Source organism: Felis catus, chromosome B3 (assembly GCF_018350175.1).
Source record: "Felis catus isolate Fca126 chromosome B3, F.catus_Fca126_mat1.0, whole genome shotgun sequence".
NCBI lineage: Eukaryota > Metazoa > Chordata > Mammalia > Carnivora > Felidae > Felis > Felis catus.
Window position 1 is genome coordinate 103,653,612 of NC_058373.1, and position 18,330 is coordinate 103,671,941.

Genomic DNA, 18,330 nt, shown 5'->3' on the forward strand with positions numbered 1-18,330 from the left:
AACCTACTAGAAAATCCTTCAAAATGATGGGACCTAATCATCTATCCTTTTCCAGTCAAGCAAATTAAATTCTTTCCCCATGCATATCTCTAAATTGCAATCCTGTACAAGGAAATTATTGAATCTAACCCTAGGCAGTGACCATGTTTTAGAGCTAACACTTAAGCAACAGATCTCCAAGAATTAATTTTGAGACTGACTTCATTCCTTTTGAAGAATGGCTTGAAATGGGCCTCATGCTGGAATCAATTTTTCAAGTGTATTTGAAAATGGGTAAGAATATCTTCTCATAGTAGATGAGTCTCCATTAGTAAAAGACACATTGTGTGGTTTCCATAATTATGGCATCGCATTTTCTCCAGCAAAATTGCCGTTAGGGAGAAGAAAGTTCTTTGAGATGGTGTATAGAGTCGTTTCTTTTCTAAAAAGTGGAGACTGCTAGAGCTATTTTAGAACTCAGAAAGCAGTTGGAAAATCCTTATTAGTTAATGGAAGAATTTAGTTTAATTATAGGAAAAAGAATACATTTCTCAGAGATGGCTTCAACATTTTTGAACCACATAATATAGAAAACAAGGAAGCCTTTTTTTTTTTTTAATTTTTTTTTCAACATTTTTTTATTTATTTTTGGGACAGAGAGAGACAGAGCATGAACGGGGGAGGGGCAGAGAGAGAGGGAGACACAGAATCGGAAACAGGCTCCAGGCTCCGAGCCATCAGCCCAGAGCCTGACGCGGGGCTCGAACTCCCGGACCGCGAGATCGTGACCTGGCTGAAGTCGGACGCTTAACCGACTGCGCCACCTAGGCGCCCCACAAGGAAGCCTTTTAAGGGAGATCACCTCTCTTCCTTTTTTATGATTGGATCTCCAGAAAATTATTTGAATTAATTTTGTTTTCAATTAGGAAATCACAGGAGGCCATGTGTACAATGCTGACAGAAGTTCAAAAACCCTTTTCTGATGACTTCTTACCAAACCAATCAGAGGATACAAATTGGTTTATGATATCGATACACCATACCAATATTACAAATACAGAAGAATTACTTGCTCTGATCCTAAGCCAAATATAAAATTGGTAACCCAGTGTTACAATTGGAAAACATCTGGGAACTATTTAACCCTTGGGGTGCCTGGGTGGCTCGGTGATTAAGCATCAGACTTCAGCTCAGGTCATGATCTCGCAGTTCATGAGTTTAAGCCCCACGTTGAGCTCTGTGCTGCCGGCTCAGACCTGGAGTCTGCTTTGGATTCTGTGTCTCCCTCTCTCTCTGTCCCTCCCCTGCTCACATTCTGTCTCTCTCTCTCTCTCAAAAATAAACAAACGTTAAAAAAGAAATTTAAAAAAAGAACTGTTTAACTCTTTTCTTGTGGTACCTTTTCTCCCAAATTTAAAATGAGAAGACAAAGTAATTTTAAAATCTGACTCCAGCCCTTAAAACTATTCAGTGCGTTATCAGGTGTGTCTTACAAATAATGTTTTATTTGGAACTAACCAAGTTTGTTTTCTACCAACAATAAGTTAGATTGTCTTTTACAGTTCTCAAGTAACAAGTATGAGGACCCAACTCTCATTCAACATTCAAGCCCTCGCAGTTTGGGCAAATATATCTTTAGCAAGAAAGTGAGTAATATAATTTTTCCCTGTTCTCTTCCCCATATTCACTAATTCCATTCATATTTTAATATGTCATTGTAGAACATTGCAAGTATTATTTTATATTAAATATAAATGACTCTGACACTTCTGTTACAGCAAATTTGTATTGCTTTCTTGCTAGTTTTTTTTTTCTTGATTATAAATTAATGATTTTGGAAGATTGAGCATTCATCACATTACAATCTAAGTCAGCAAGTCATTTGATGTCTTAAACTTCTGGTTTGATCCCGTACTCTGCCCGTAGCTACTTATTGTTGCATTGCAAAAGAAGTAAGCCATAATTTGAATTCCTCTGAAGAAAAAAGTAACCTCTGATGATAAAAGAAAACCTGAAAAATGCAACACTCCCTTAATTTTTTGTTCATTTACTTTCTAGTCTAAGTGTTTTATGGAAATTTATACATGTACATACATTTGTAGTTGTGTTTCCTTGGCACTTAACGTTATATTGTGAACATTTTCCCGTATCATAAAAACACTTAAAATCATTTAAACGTCTGTGTAAAACTCCATTCTGTGACCTAGGAGAACTAACTTTTAACTATTTGAGACTTTGCAGATTGCTTCCACTCTTTCTGCTACAAGTAATATTAAAGCATTTTTATGGATTAACCTTTATCCACGTTTCTGGTTTTTCTTAAAGATTTACACTTACATGTCAAATTGCTAGGTCAATGAGTGTGATTATTTTTAAGGCTCTTCATATATATTATCAAAGTATCTTTTCTTGAAGATTATAATAACACATGCTTTCACAGTATTACGTCCTCACCAGTATTGAGATTTGTCATTGTAAAATCTTCTTATTTTGATGCATGAAATTATTCCTTTGTTTTGCATATGTTTAATCGCATCTCCGATTTAACAAGATTAATAATCTGTATTTCTTCTGCAAATCTTAACTTTCTATCTGTTGCTGTATAGTTCCAAGTGAAGTCATCTGTGATATGTATTACAATGTGTAGTGAATGACTATGTTTTGGTTATATGTTCCCACTCAGATTTCTTTCAACTGAGATCTTTCTTTGTCCCTAGTTAAAAATTGGAAAGTTTTATGGATCTAATTTTTTTCCCCGTAGTTTAAACCTATGTGATATTGTCATTAATATTCATGCACATAAATAATTTTGGACATATTTAAATTTTTTTTATAGGGACAGACAGAACCCATCATCAGTATGGCTTTTTACTGGAATGTTTTGCATTTATTCATTGTTCTTCGCTTGGAGGGCGAATTTAGATATTTCAAAACCACTTTTCATGGGTGTGGTAAGTTTGACTTGGATATGGCCCTTTGACCCAAAAGGTGATTAGGAATGTACAATCTTGTCTTCACGAATCTTGTAGAGGAGCGACTTATCTTAGAATAGTTAAAATTGTGTGTAATTTATTATAGATCAAAAATTATTAGCGTATTCTCTTTGTAGTAGAAATTATAAATGTAGATAGCTCTTCTCTAATGGCGGAAACCAATGCAGTGTATGTGTGTGTTCGAGAGGCCTAATAAATAATACCCTATTTGATCATCTGAGTTCTGAATCAACTGAAAAATGAGATAAACCAGGGTGAATCACCTTTATCACTGATCACTCTGAGATTGGAGAGTGTGGTTTATGTCTGTGGGCAAGGGGGCTTCCTCATAGCACATCCTGGAATGGACAGACTCACCCACTAGTCACAGGCAGCGCTGTCCAGGGCAAGACCCTCCCCACCCCACACCCGCCCCACTGGCGTCACAGGGACAGAGTCTGCCCCTGGACAGGTGCATCCTGTAGGCAGAGCAGATCACTTCCAAGAGAAAGAGGAAAGGGGAGGACTCTGCGGACCCACCCTCAGCTCCCAGGTCCCCCCCCCCCCCCGTCAGCTCAGTGCCTGCACCCCTCGGGAAAGAAGTGAGGGGTGTTACATTGGTGGAGCTTCAAAGCAAAAGCATTTCTCCACCCCCTCCACCTTACAAGTGGCAGGAGTTCAAGGCGCAGGCCACGGGATTGAAAAGAACGTGTGGATCCATAAAGGGAGATTCGTGTGTCAAACGGGAAAGGGGAAATATTTGAAAATTGAAAGCTAGAGGGACGTGGAGTCGGATTGGGGAAAGTCAGTTAACAAGACCTGCGTGGCAGCAATAGGCACACGCGGTGTATTTTTTAAGTCGACAGGTGCCTGATTGGTTGCATAAAGCAGCCAGCCGGACGTGCTGCTCTTGTATCTCTTGCACAGGTAGAAAGATTCTGGATGCAGAGCAACGCTGTGGTGGCCGTGCTCGCTGGCGTCGGCTTGGCCGCGCTAGTTTCTGAGAGCAACCGAGTGCTGAACACCAGTGGGCTTCAGTGTCTGGAGTGGCTTTCAGCAACGCTTTTTATAATGTACCAAATATATTCTAATTTCAGGTAACACATGCTTCATTTTATGAAAAGTCTCACCCAAACAAGAGATGTTTGGATGTTTAGATCCTCGGACTTTGTTGCACCTGTAACCTCCACTGGTTTTCAGAGTGAGACGGCTTGGTCTGGATGCGGTGCTTCTGCCTGAACAGAATCTCAGCCTGACTGATGCGTAGTTTCAGGGCGTTGCCAGCAAGGCTTTGGGTGGCACATATCAACCAGTTGTATATTTTCCTCCCCCCCAAGGAGCCCTAGAGAGACTTTGTAGGATCTGGAGGATGCGTCCGTGATGTGTCCATGATCTAAAATACCACTTGGGGGCGCCTGGGTGGCTCAGTCGGTTAAGCGTCCGACTTCAGCTCAGGTCACGATCTCGCGGTCCGTGGGTTCGAGCCCCGCGTCGGGCTCTGGGCCGATGGCTCAGAGCCTAGAGCCTGCTTCCGATTCTGTGTCTCCCTCTCTCTCTGCCCCTCCCCCGTTCATGCTCTCTCTCTGTCTCAAAAATAAATAAACGTTAAAATTTTTTTTTTTTTTTTAAATACCACTTGGATGGAGAGGAAAGGCATTTGGGCCTTTTTGTATGCCCTGAAATAATTCCCTTTATCCTTCAAAGACTTCATCTTTTGAGTAACACCTGGCCCTTTTCTAGTTCACTCCATAGCAGTGAATATTAATTATTTTGAAATCATTGAAGTTCTAAAAGTTTCTTCATTCTTATGCATTAGTATTATATGTACTTTTAAAAATCTGTTTGATAACGATGCCAATGAAAACCTCAGTCTAACATAAGAGACGTCCACGTTTTAGATGATAGTTCATTTATTTCCATCAGCGTTGAGTAAACGTTACAGAGGTGGAAAGAGTCCACTGGAGTTTCATGATAGTGAGATTTGATTGGTATTGAAAAAAGTTTTTTTATTAATGTTTATTTATTTCTGAGAGAGAGACAGAGACAGCATGAGCTGGGGAGGCCTGAGAGAGAGGGAGACACAGAATCTGAAGCAGGCTCCAGGCTCTGAGCTGTCTGCACAAAGCCTGACATGGGGCTCAAACCCACGAACCACGAGATCATGACCTGAGCTGAAGTCGGACGCTTAACCGACTGAGCCACCCAGGTGCACTGATTGGTATTTTAAAAGGTTAAATTTCTGGGGCACCTGGTGGCTCAGGCTGTGAGATCGAGCCCTGCGTGGGACTCTGTGCTGGGGGGGTGGTGCCTGCATAAGATTCTTTCTCCCTCTCCCTCTGCTACTCATGTGCCTGCTCTCTCATAAATACATACATACATATATACATGCATATATACTTAAAGCCTTTAAAAAACAATGATTAAAAGGTTAGATGTCCCCTTTCAACTTAACTTTAAAAACTGATGTTCTTTATAATACCAGGGTAGAGCCAGTGTTGGGAAGGCTGCTTCACAGGAGGTCTGGTGGGAAGGGGACGTGTGTCCCAGGCACAACTCCATAGCTAGCTTAACAGGGGTCTGCAAAGCCCACATGTTTCCCACGTTTGTTTTATCCCAATCTCCTCCTGACTCGGGTCTTTAGGGCAATCCAGGTTCGACATCAGGGATGCTTGTACAAGGCTGGGTTATTGTATTTTGTTTTGATTCTTGTATTTGTCCCAGGGGAATAGAATAGATAGCAACTTCACTAGGTGGCAAAATGTGAGGCATCACCCTGCGAAGTAGGGAATCCTAGCAGGAAGCAGTTGCAGCAGTTTCAAAGGCAAGGGTTAATATTTTGTTCCTAGCAGTGTTCATTTGCTTTGTGACGCTAGCCCAGTGATTCAACTTTAGGCTGTGTGTCTCCAAACCATTAAATGTAACAGACCTGATAATAACAGGCAGGACATTGCTTGTTCCGTGTTTTGATGCATTTACTCTCTTGTAGTCTATTTCTTTTTTCATGGGAAGCTCTCAGAATTCATGCCAGTTTTCTTTGAAGTTAGAAAGTCCACTCCGTCACTGAAAAGAGTTGTACCGCTGTTGTTGGCAATAGCAAGAAATGCCTGGAGAGAAGTAAACAACTCAACCAGCTGTTCCTTCCCTTCCTTCTTGTTGGTGTCATTCCCTAATGAGTTAGTTCTCAGTCTAGAAAGGAGAGAAAAGACTATGGTGCTGGGGAAGTGGTGAAAAGGATCAACCTTGCATGCAAGAGAGTCAGACCAATGTCATACAAAGTTATGCCAGAAATTGGTAGATTTCCTTTTAGTTTCTGAAAAGTCCTTTGGTCTAAATGAAGTTGACATGACATTACCTTGAATTCCAAGTGAAATCAGAAGACTTACTTCTTTTTAGTGAAATTGGGTGTGTTTTTAGGGGGGAAAAAGGACTTATTTCTAAGCACTAACTGATTCCCTTTTTATAGAAATGATAAATTCCAGAAGTAAAGCAGTCCACTGATTTTTGTTTAATTGCACAATCAGTTTTCTTTCAGATGATAGTGTTCTTTTTTCAAATATATTTATCTTCTTTTTTTTTTTAATTTTTTTTTCAACGTTTTTTATTTATTTTTGGGACAGAGAGAGACAGAGCATGAACGGGGGAGGGGCAGAGAGAGAGGGAGACACAGAATTGGAAACAGGCTCCAGGCTCTGAGCCATCAGCCCAGAGCCCGACGCGGGGCTCGAACTCACAGACCGCGAGATCGTGACCTGGCTGAAGTCGGACACTTAACCGACTGCGCCACCCAGGCGCCCCTATATTTATCTTCTTAAAAGATGTAAATTAGAATACTTTGAAACACTACATGTAGAGTGCGTGATGGGAAAAGAATGGTGCAGAAAATAAATTCAGTCTTGTTCAAACTGTAGCCGTATGTTGCTATTTTAATGTTTCTTTATTCTTTTGTTTAGCATTTGTGACCAAAGGACCAACTATGTTATTGATAAATTTGCAAAGAACCTTCTAGCCTCTATGCCTCATGATGCAATTATCTTACTCAGAGGAGATTTGCCAGGGAATTCTCTCCGTTACATGCATTATTGCGAGGGACTGAGGCCAGATATTTCACTAGTGGATCAGGAAGTAAGTATGTGAAAAATATACTTAGAATAGAGTAACAGTAATCGCTTTAAAGCAAATATTTTTTAAACTATTTTTTAACAGTGGATGGGTACAGTTTTCATGAAAACTCTTAGATAGAATATACATCATGTTCTTTTGTTTATTTTAACTAATGTATAAGCCATATGAATTGGTTCCTTCTCACCTAACAGAATGTTTGGGGGCGCCTGGGTGGCTCAGTCAGTTAAGTGTCCAACTTTGGCTCAGGTCATGATCTCACCACTTGTGAGTTTGAGCCCCACATCGGGCTCTGTGCTGACAGCTCAGAGCCTGGAGCCTGCTTTGGATTCTGTCTCCCTCTCTCTCTGCCCATCTCCTGCTCACACTCTGTCTCTGTCTCTCTCTCTCAAAAGTAAATAAATATTTAAAAAAAACTTTTCTAAACTGAATGTTTTAAGAATTAATGTTTTTCATGGTAGAATCAAATAATACATTTGGCCAACACAGCCATTCAAATTAACACTGCCCACTGGTCCAGAGGTTAAAATATTTTAGGTTGAACATAAAATAAGTCATACTGCAGGTAAGTAAACATTTCATTCTAAGTAGACATTATTAACCCCAATTCTGCTATAGAATTTTGAGTAAACTTTGTTGGTCTTGTGACAAAAATACGTTTGGAGAGGACTTGTGAAAATTTCCAGGTCTATTAAAACAATCTTCCGGAACTGAAGAAATATATTTAAACTATAAGATTTCTAATTTAAACCATAAATACCTAAAAGGGGAACAAGTCTATCTCTGGTGTTTTTAGAGCAGTCATCAGGGAGAGAGAATTCCTAATCTTTATACTAATCTTAATACTATGATTAGTTTGATTGAGCAAATTAGTAGGCACAATACTTAATAAATTTTGTTGAATTAATGAATAATTGGAATTTTTTGGAGAAAACTGGATAAGCAGATTTGCAAATATGGGGAAACTTGCAAATTACACATTTTTTTGTAAGCAGTTTGCTTTTATATCAGGTACACAAATTGATTAATTTGATCTTCAACCAAGCTTCTGACAAAAGCGAGGTTATTAGTTGATAATGTGGTATCCCACCATGATTTTAAAATACTGTTTAGGACGGCAGTCACTATCGTTGAAAAGCATGGATTTCAAAGTTAATTAGACCTAAATTCAAGTCCTCATTCTGTCACTTCCAGGATGTGTGACATGGGGCTAATGATTTTTCCTCTCAGAGCTTCTGTCTCCTGATCTATAAAATGGAAATGATCATCATTTAAGTTAGGATGCTTTTGAATGCAAGAAACAAAATACCCAAGAGTAGCTTAAACTATAGAGTGTTTAATCTCCCGTAAGAAGTAGTCTGAAGATAGGAGGTTTTAGGATGGATAATACAAGCAGTTCAAGTGATGTCAGTGTTCCAGGCCCACTTTTCTACATCCATCTTGAACTGATGAATGTCCAGTTCCAAGCATCACATCCTAAAAGGAAGCAAAGTGCCTCTCCTCCTGTCTCCTCCCCTCCTCTTTCTCTCTCTCTGTCCCCCGTCCCCTGCCCCCCACCAACCTCCTATCTCTCTTCCCCTCTCTGTTGAGAGTAACATGTGCCCCAGAAGCCCCTAGCAGACCACCCCGAGGGCCCCCCTCTAATCAGTATTGGGTCATATGCTAATTCCTAAACTCCTTGCTGGCAAAAGGGAAAGACTAGACCCAAGCATGGAGCTGCCCTGGACTACCAGGTCAAAGTCAGGATTGTGTCAGTGAGGAAGAAGAGGGTATTAGCTGTTGAGTAGGCACCCAGCAGTGTCTAATGTGATTACTATGCAATAAGGTTACTATGAGAATTAAATGAGAAATATTAAGGTTGTAGCATATAGAAGGTGTTGAATTAATGTTAATATCCCTAAGAACTGAAACTATTGGGTCATAAGATCTAATTCAATCAGTATGTTTGAGTATTTACAATGTACACCTAGATTAAAATTAATTTGTCATCTCTAGTTAAATTACTTATATAAAGCAAGTAACACATAAGCATAATTGCTCAAAAGGTGATATCTAAACGATAACAAAGCTTTGAAGGTATAAATGGGAGTCTTTTCTTTAAAAAAAAAAAAAAGTAAATCTGTACATATGAAAGTATAGATAAGGATATACTAAGAATAGAATTAAGAAATAATGATTTTTCCTGATATTGATGATTTTTTTTAATCAAAAGACCATGTGAGAATATACAATTTGGACATACTGATACATTCAGATAATTTTTCTCTTTGAGGTCTAGATTGTCATACGTTGAGCTTCTCAAGGGCAGGGATTTTATCTTCTTCATTGTAGGTGGGCAGTACTTGTTTCTGGAGTAAATGGATGAACAAAAGAGTCGAGTAATGACACATCTCTGTATCTTGCCCAGGTTGTCTAGCCTGGCCACCAAAGACCTTCCAACTTCAGCAAACATAATCTGAGAACCATTCAATGCCAGGCACTGTGCTAGGTGCAGAGGCACAAAGATGAAAACATACAGTCCCTTCCCTCGAGAAGCTCACAGTCTAGTGAGTAGTGTAAGAGCTGTGACAGAGGTAGGTACAAGGTGCTATAGGAGCCTATCATTCTGCGGTGGAACCTGGGGAGGGCATCATGGATGAAGTGATACTTAAGCTTGGTCTGAAAGTTGGGCACACATTCTCTAGGTGTGAGACGGGGGAAGGTCATTCTGGCCAGTGCGTCCGTCAAGTGCCTGCAGGTAAGATCAAACTAAGTGCTTAGGTTACCAATAGTAGGCGCAGCTTAAGAAATGAAATCCAAGGTTAAAGTCATTTAGAGGAGTAGTCAGTGGCGAATACCTCGGTTGTGCTTGTTCATATTTTTCAATCATGTTAATATTTAATGAGTATAATACCCACATTTTAGAACTTTTTCATTGTACTTGGTCAACTTGATTCTTTTTTAAGAAGTATATCAAAAATGTGACATCACTTATTATTTTTCTGATAGATGATGACTTATGAGTGGTATTTACCCAAGATGGCAAAGCACTTACCAGGTGTCAGCTTTCCTGGAAACCGGTGGAATCCTGTGGAAGGAATGTTACCTAGTGGAATGGTCACATTTAATCTTTATCATTTTCTTGAAATAAATAAACAGTAAGCATTCTTTTCATATAATAGCTTTTCTAAAATCTTAAGCTTTTCTAAAATTGTTTATGTAGCAGCTGTGCCTCATCCAAAAGACCAATTTTCTACACCTATTTCCCTGTCACCGGTGAGATTATCTTTGTAATTAAATTGAATATCTGTGCATAAATGAGGCCAGGCAGAAATAAATGTTATTGTTCTGGGTAAAGGAAAAATAAGGACAGATTAACAAGAATAGCAAATAAGATCTTAGTATAATTCAGAGAAATTGGAGATGTGCCTGTCTACTTGAAATCATTGCAGGTGGATCTCAAGCAATTATAGTTCCCCCCGATCAACACCATGGCCCCCTTTTAAGTGTAAAGCAAATTTTTTCCAGGAATAATCACTATATAAAAATAGCTTAAGGATTTTTCTAATAAAGGATAAGGCATTTCTGTAAATAAGAAAAACACCTACAGTTATGCTGGCTGAGATAACATATGAGAACTGTGAATTCTAGACTTAAGAACGTAAAATTATTCATAGTTAAGGTCAAGAATAAATAACTCCTTCAGTGGTAGAGTGTTGAACATTTTTCCTATCCATGAAATGCTTGAGATTGTCCAGAGTGTGAAGAAGAAAACGTATTTCATAATTTCTATTCTCTTACAAAGGGGATTTAAGAAATTCTTTCTAAATTCCCAAGTTAAATTATCCCTTACTAAGAATTTGATAACATGGTACTTTTGGTGTTCAGAACCTGAAGTTTACTGTGGCTAATGAAGTGATAAATAATGAGTATAAATGTTCTGTGAGAGTAATTTTAATTGTTCTATTTTTGAATAAGATATTAAGAGCCATTAACATCCCTAAATGGACATTTTTTTGGTTAATTTTATTTAATTCAACCCCACAAACATTATTGACTCTACTATGCTCCAGCCTATGTTAGGCCTTGGCAATAAAGTGAGACTCAGTTCCAAGTTTAAGTAGACCACAATCTTGTTGTATATACACATAGATATGAGTATAACTGGCTATAATATAATGGGGTAAGTTCTCTACTATGCTAGCCGAGCTTTGTGAAGTGTGAGACCCAGTCAATGTTCAATATGTGTTTACCGAGGATGATTTAACTGGGAGCATGGGTGAAGAAGCAATTAATTCTGCCTGGAGGCATTCATTCAGCATTTATTTAATAAATAATTGACTCTCCAAAATGACCCAACAACTACATAAGCTACAGATGCATGGGCATGACCCCTGCTGTTGCAGTCTTTTGGAGAGGGTTTCAGGTGGTGCTGTAAATATGAAGCAGATAAATTACATTGTCATCTGGTAAGCATGGAAGTGTCAGTATGGACAAAATGTTGGAGATTTAAAGACTAAGTAGGAATTTGCCAAGTGGGTAGGAGAAGGCCGATTCACGGGAAGTGCATGTGCAAAGTCATGGGGAGGGCCTGCTGAGCCCTGGGGAAACTGGGAGTGGTCCAGTAAGCTTGGAGCACGGGCTTAAAGGGCTAGGTGAAGAGATGAGTGGGGAGGCACGGGGAGGCCCAGATTGTGAAAGGCATTACCCCATTGGCCATTGGCATGAATGAGGCATGTCCCTGTTACAGAAATACTCTATGCTCCATGTGGAAATTCTAAAAAACACAGGCAAATAAATATAAAGAAGATCAATACTATCTGTCTTTAAGATATCCACTGATAACATCTTGGTAAGCTTTTCGGAATTTCATTCATTTTTAACATCAATTATTTACTTCTACAAACACATATACACTCTCACAAACTCCTACAATACTAGCTGAGATAATAGTTTTCTGTTCAGTTTTTTCACCTAATACCATATCATAAGCATTTCCCCCATGTACTCAGAAAAATGCTTTTATTACCATCATTTCTTGACTGTTTAATATTCTCATGTAGATGCATGATAACAAATATTCTATTTTTGGACATTTTTGTGAAGTCTAGAAGACTTTGACTATTATAATATAGCATGGTGATAAACTTTCTGGCCCATAAATTTTTGTTAATATTTTTGATTAACCAAGGCCTCAAGGTAAATATTGCTTATTGGTATCAGTTTTTAAAATAAAATTTTGGGGGCGTCTGGGTGGCTCAGTCAGTTGAGCATCCGACTTCGGCTCAGGTCATGATCTCGCAGTCTGTGACTTCGACCCCGCGTTGGGCTCTGTGCTGACAGCTCAGAGCCTGGAGCCTGCTTCGGATTCTGTGTCTCCCTGTCTCTCTCTGCCCCTCCCCTGCTCATGCTCTGTCTCTCTCTCTCTCTCTCTGTCAAAAATAAATAAACATTAAAAAAATTTTTTTAAATAAAATTTTTAGTTTATTGTTAGCCTTGTTCATTATAGAATAGAATAGAATCCGACGTGGGGCTCGAACTCGCAAACTGTGAGGTCATGACCTGAGCCGAAGTCGGACGCCCAACTGACTGAGTCACCCAAGCACCCCAAGAAAAAAATTTTTTAACTAGAAAAAATATGGTTCTATTACACATATACAAATAAATAAAAAATTTTACGAAGTTGAAAGCATAATGTGGAAGAATCCTGTCTTTCCATTGAATATCATGAAGCCATTTTTTAATGTTTTTACAAACTATTCTTAGTAGGTACATGTACTATATTTTAATAATAAGAGGGGAAAGGAACTATGAGTAGATAGTTAATAGAATATCTTAATGTTTAACTATCATAAAATTATATACTACAACAAATGACTTTGTGTATATAGTTTTCTTTGGAGGGGATAGAAGTTTGAATTCTTAGAATAGATTCTCAGAAGTGAAATTACTAAGTCAAAGTACATGAACAATTGTAAGGCACTTGATAGAGATTTTTTCCCCCAAAGCATTGAGCCATCAGCATCACACGAAAGCTTTCTAAATGGGCACTTTTTAAAAGGAACAAAGCTAATATTATTGAACACTTACTATTTTATTTTTAAGATGCAGTCATTTTTTTTATGTATAGTTCTATGAATTTTAACACATGTATACATTGATATAACTCCCACAACAATTAGGATACAGAACAGATCCATGTGGGATACATGGATAACCCCCACAACAATCAGGATAGAGAACAGTTCCTTTTCATTGCTGAGTAGTATTCCATTCTATAGATGTTCCTGTTTGTTTATCAGTTCACCTGTTGAAGGACATTTGGATTGTCAGGTTGGGGACTGAGCTGCTGTAAACATTCATGGACAGGTTTGTGTGTGAACATGAGTGGGATGATTGGGTTGTTTGTTTTCTTAACTATTGAGTTTTAAGAATTCTTTCTGTATGGTAGGTACAAATCTTCAGCAAATATGTGATTCATAAATTTTGTAGCTTGACTTTTATTCTTTTTTGAAGTGGCTTTTGCAGATAAATTTTTTATTTTGATGACATCCAATTATCATTTTTTTTCTTTTATGGATCATACTCTTTGGTGTCGTATCCAAGAACTCTTTGCCCGGTGTCAGGTCACAAAGATTTTCACGTGTTTTCTTCTAGGAGTTTAATAGTTTTATCTTTTACATTTCATATCAGTGATCCACTTTGAGTTACTTTTTGTAAGGGGGCAAGGGATTAAGACAAGGTTCTTGGGGATTCTTTGTTGTTGTTTTGTTTTTGGGTATAAATGTCAAGTTGTCCTAATATTTGTTGAAAACATCCTTTCTTCATTAAATGGCATTTTCATCTTTGTATCTACAAAAGAAAAAACTCTTTTGGGTTTTTAATTGGGTTTTAATTTGAGTAGTGTTTTCATGTTCTATCTTTTTTATTCTTTTGTTCTTAACCACCCATATCATAGTTAAAGTGGGTTTCTTGTAGACAGCATATATCTGGGTCTTGTTTTATTTTCCATTCTGACAATGTCTATCTTTTCATTGGTGTATTTAGACCATTTGCATTTCATGAAAATATTGACGTATTTAGATGTATGTCTACCATTTCATTATTTGCTCTCAGTTTGTTCCCTCTGTTTCTCAGTCCACTGCTTCCCTTTTCCTGTCATATTTTGGAAATTTTGATTTTTTTAGTATTCCATTTTAAATTATTGAGTTGTTTGCTATGTCTCTTGGTAAATTTTTTTTTTTTTTTTTTTTTACCAGTTGATCTTGAGAATCACAGTATACATACTTAACTTTTCACAGTCTACTTAGGATTAATATTTTGCTACTTCGAGTGGCATATAGAAAACTTACCGCCATATAAGTCCCTTTAACCTCCTCACTTTTGTGTTATCATATATATTAATTATACCAGATACTTGATAATTTTTGTTTTCACCTGTCATACATATATTTTTTAATTTAAGAGAAAAAATAATTTAAGGTATTTATCTAGATATTTGTCATATCCGTTGCCCTTCTTTTGATCCCAGGATATCATCCTCATTGTTCTCTGTGTGAAATGTGTTGTTTTTCTGTGGCTGCCTTCAAGATTGTGTCTTTGGTTTTTAGCAGTTTGGTTATGGTGTATCTGAGCATGGATTTCTTTAAGTCTAATCTGTTTGGGGTTCGCTGAGCTGCTTAAATCTGTAAGATTGTGTCTTTCACAAATTTGGGAGCTTTTTTGACATTATTTCTTTAAATACTTTTTCTGCTTCACATTTTTTCTCTTCTCCACCTGGGATTCTGATGACATGAACATTAGACCTTTTGGTACTGTCCCACAGGTGCATGAGACTGTACTTTTTTTTTTTTTTCAGTCTTTTTGCTTGTGGTTTAAATCGTCTCATTTCTCTTGATCTGTCACCATTCAGTTTACTGTCTGCTTCTCTCTCTTCCTCTCTCTCTCTCTCTCCAGACTTACATTAAGCCCATCTAATGAATTTTTAATTTCCATCATATTTTTCAGGTCTGTAATTTCTACTTGGTTCCTTTTTATATCTTCTGTTTCTTTGTTGAGATTTTTCTATTTGTCTATTCATTTCAAGAGTATTTGCCTTTACTTCTTGGGGCATTGTTATAATAGATATTTTAAAGTCTTTGGCAATTCTAACATCTGTACCATTTTGGAATTCACATCTATTGATTATATTTTCCCTTGTGAATTGAGATTTTCCTGCTTCTTTATAAGCCAAACATTTTTGATTATATCCTGGACATTTTGGATATTTGGGCCTTATTTAAATCCTAACAAGAATGTTGATTTGTTTGTTTGTTGGTGTAGCAGGCTGTCAGCCAGGTAAATCTCAGGCTGCAAATTCTGACCTGCCTTCTGTGTCCTGTAGTTCCAATATTGGTTCTGTTTTCAGAGCATTTGCAGTGCGATCTGAATCAATCCTGTGTGCTGCCCATTACTCAGTCTGGGACTTGAATGGCCATCTGTCCAGTGACTCATTTCTCAGAGTCTATTTAGGGTCAGATCCATGCATGCTGAGCTCAGAGATATGCCAGGAGTTCCTACACAACTTCATGGGATTGCTCTCTTGACCTCCCTCCTTTCTGTCTTCACTCTTGCCCTTTTCCTTCTTTGGAGCCTTCTTTCCTGGTTGTCTGGCCAGAAAGCTGGAGCTTTAATTTCCCTCACCTGCCATGCAAGTCCTGTGACTGTGTCTGTGTCTGGAGCCAGGCTGCCAGAGGCCGCACAGAGGTAAAGAACAGTGAGGATTTGCTCCTGGTTCTTGCAGCCACAGCTCCTCTGATTAGAGAGGTGTTCCTTTCCTTTAGAGAGGTGTTCCTTTCCTTCAGAACTGTAGGAACCTGCAGGTTGCCCCAGCCGTCACTGGGCTGTTGCCTCTGTTGCTGGCACAGTACTTCCTGGTGCCTGGGGAAGGAGAGGAGGGGAGATCCTGGGGATTTCCTCTACTCTCCCCAACCTTCCCTTTCCTCCTTCTTGGGCTTGAAAACAGGGGCTTTCCTTGGAGCTCTTTTTGTCCTCACTTGGCATTAGGCTTCCCTTGAGTCCAGGCTAGGCAATATCAGCAGTGGGGAAATGGTAAACTCCCCACAGGTTTGGTAGAACTCAGAATTCCGGTGTCTTTCCCTGTGCTTGTTTCTGCCATTTACTCTTCAGAGTCCTCAGATTCCAGGCGTTCTGTCCAAGAAGTCTAGCATGCAGTGGGGGAGACAGAGTAGAGCGTGCTTCCTCCATCTTCCCCAAAACCAGAACTCTTATTCTGTTTTAAAACCGCACTTTGGGGGCGCCTGGGTGGCGCAGTCGGTTAAGCGTCCGACTTCAGCCAGGTCACGATCTCGCGGTCCGTGAGTTCGAGCCCCGCGTCAGGCTCTGGGCCGATGGCTCGGAGCCTGGAGCCTGTTTCCGATTCTGTGTCTCCCTCTCTCTCTGCCCCTCCCCCGTTCATGCTCTGTCTCTCTCTGTCCCAAAAATAAATAAACGTTGAAAAAAAAAAAAAACGCACTTTGGTATCAGATCCCCACTTAATCTTGAACAGCTCTGAGAGGGTTTGCCCATTTCACAGCTGAGGAGACTAGACACAGGTAGTTAAGTAATTTCCTCCAAATCACAGAGGTCAGAGATGGTGGGAAAAAACCTAAAATCTAAGCCGGAAGTATCTTGTTTCAAAGTTGATGGCGTCTTTTATTACTTTCAAGTAATTTCTTCTAATATACGTCTTTTTTCCTATTTTGTAATAGCTACCCAGTCACACACTACAAATTGGAACAGAACTATTCGATTATAGTGAGTTTGAACCAACCTTTTTAAACCGTTTCTATTCCTAATTTTTGCAGGATTTGAAGCTTTTTATAGTTTATTCAACCGAACTGATTTTAGTCAGCAAATATTGTGGATTAGCTAAGCATCCTGCTATGTGTGGTTTAGAGTTAATTCAGAGATAGAGAGCCTATCCTCAGGATGCTTCTGGGCTACTTGGGGAGATTTGTGAATGCAAACAATAAGTACAATACAGTAACAATAAAAGAGAAGAAGAAAGTGCAATGGGAATTTGAGGAAGGAGAAACTACTTCTAAGCAGGGAAACAAATGAAGACTTATATTTCCACCTGTAAAATGAAAAAAGAAAGGTGTCAAATAATATTTAAGTTTACATGTGAAACAGGACCACAGAAGCTTTCTTTCATTATAATAATGCTTGTCCCCAAATGATTTCTTATGTTTTGAGCAGGTAGGTTTTATTATTTATGTCTGTTAACTTCTCCCCAGCTCTCCCCAAACAGCTTTTTTTGCACTAATATAAATTCTAAACGGTCTATTTGGGAAAGATTTCAATAAACCGAAAGGTTTACCAATTGTTTATTGCTAACCAAGGTTCAAGGAGTCAAAAAATGACCCTTTATGAGTTGTATTTATTAACATTTAGAACTTTGAGTTAAAAATATTTTCTTTTCTGTTTTCAATAGGAAGAAAACATTTGTTTGCATAGGAATTCATGAAGGTGACCCAACCTGGAAAAAGAACTATTCACTTTGGCCTTGGGGTTCTTGTGACAAATTAGTTCCTTCGGAGATTGTATTCAACCCTGAGGAATGGATTAAACTCACAAGAAATATCTATAACTGGACCGAAGAATATGGAAGGTAGGAACAGCAGTTCTGTTTTTCATCAGAGTATGGCAGTTTTGTGTGCTTAAAAAACTAAATTTTGAGATGCCATGAATAGTTTTGATTTTTTTTAATTAGTTATTAGTATTATTTGCTGCCCACATGAATTGTAACAGAGAACATATATTTCTTGTTCTCATGTTTGAAGAACAGTAGGGAGATGGGAGGGGAAGGGGGGGCTGCGGTTGAGTGGGCACCACAACAGGTTGGTGCCCTGCACCTTCCGCTTCCAGCTCTTGTGACGCCATGTTGTCCACCATCCTCTGTCTCGCACCCTAAAGGTGGAAGAGATCCATCAACTGCAGTAGAGCTTTACAAGGTGCTCTGTTTCCCATGAGAGTTTTTATGCGCACGAACTTGCCATATTTTCCTCTCTTCAGGAGTAGCACATAACTTGTCTATAGGGGAGACTGGCCCTTGAGTAACTTTTTCCTACTCATTAGGAAAAAGTCATTATCCTGGTTGTGTTGTTTGGGGGTGTGATCAGTCTTCCTTGAAGCATCTCTATAGAGCTGACTCTCATCCATATGGAAATTGAGTCACCATCTCTAGAAATGTGCTTCTCTTGCCTATTTCTTAAGTTATGAATTACTTAAAGATCAGATA

At 38.7% G+C, this 18,330-nt stretch overlaps 1 protein-coding gene across 17 annotated transcripts in view; it reads left to right on the forward strand.

Annotated features, from left to right (window-relative positions):
* The window catches only part of TMEM260 (transmembrane protein 260), a 114,675-nt gene that overhangs the window by 40,357 nt on the left and 55,988 nt on the right, over positions 1–18,330 (forward strand). For all 17 annotated transcript variants that reach the window (XM_045059954.1, XM_045059955.1, XM_045059962.1 and 14 more), the window contains 6 exons: positions 1,542–1,625; positions 2,816–2,930; positions 3,879–4,048; positions 6,902–7,073; positions 10,059–10,207; positions 17,524–17,700. In XM_045059954.1, coding sequence (XP_044915889.1) covers positions 1,542–1,625; positions 2,816–2,930; positions 3,879–4,048; positions 6,902–7,073; positions 10,059–10,207; positions 17,524–17,700 — 867 coding nt within the window. The remainder of the gene's footprint in view (positions 1–1,541; positions 1,626–2,815; positions 2,931–3,878; positions 4,049–6,901; positions 7,074–10,058; positions 10,208–17,523; positions 17,701–18,330) is intronic.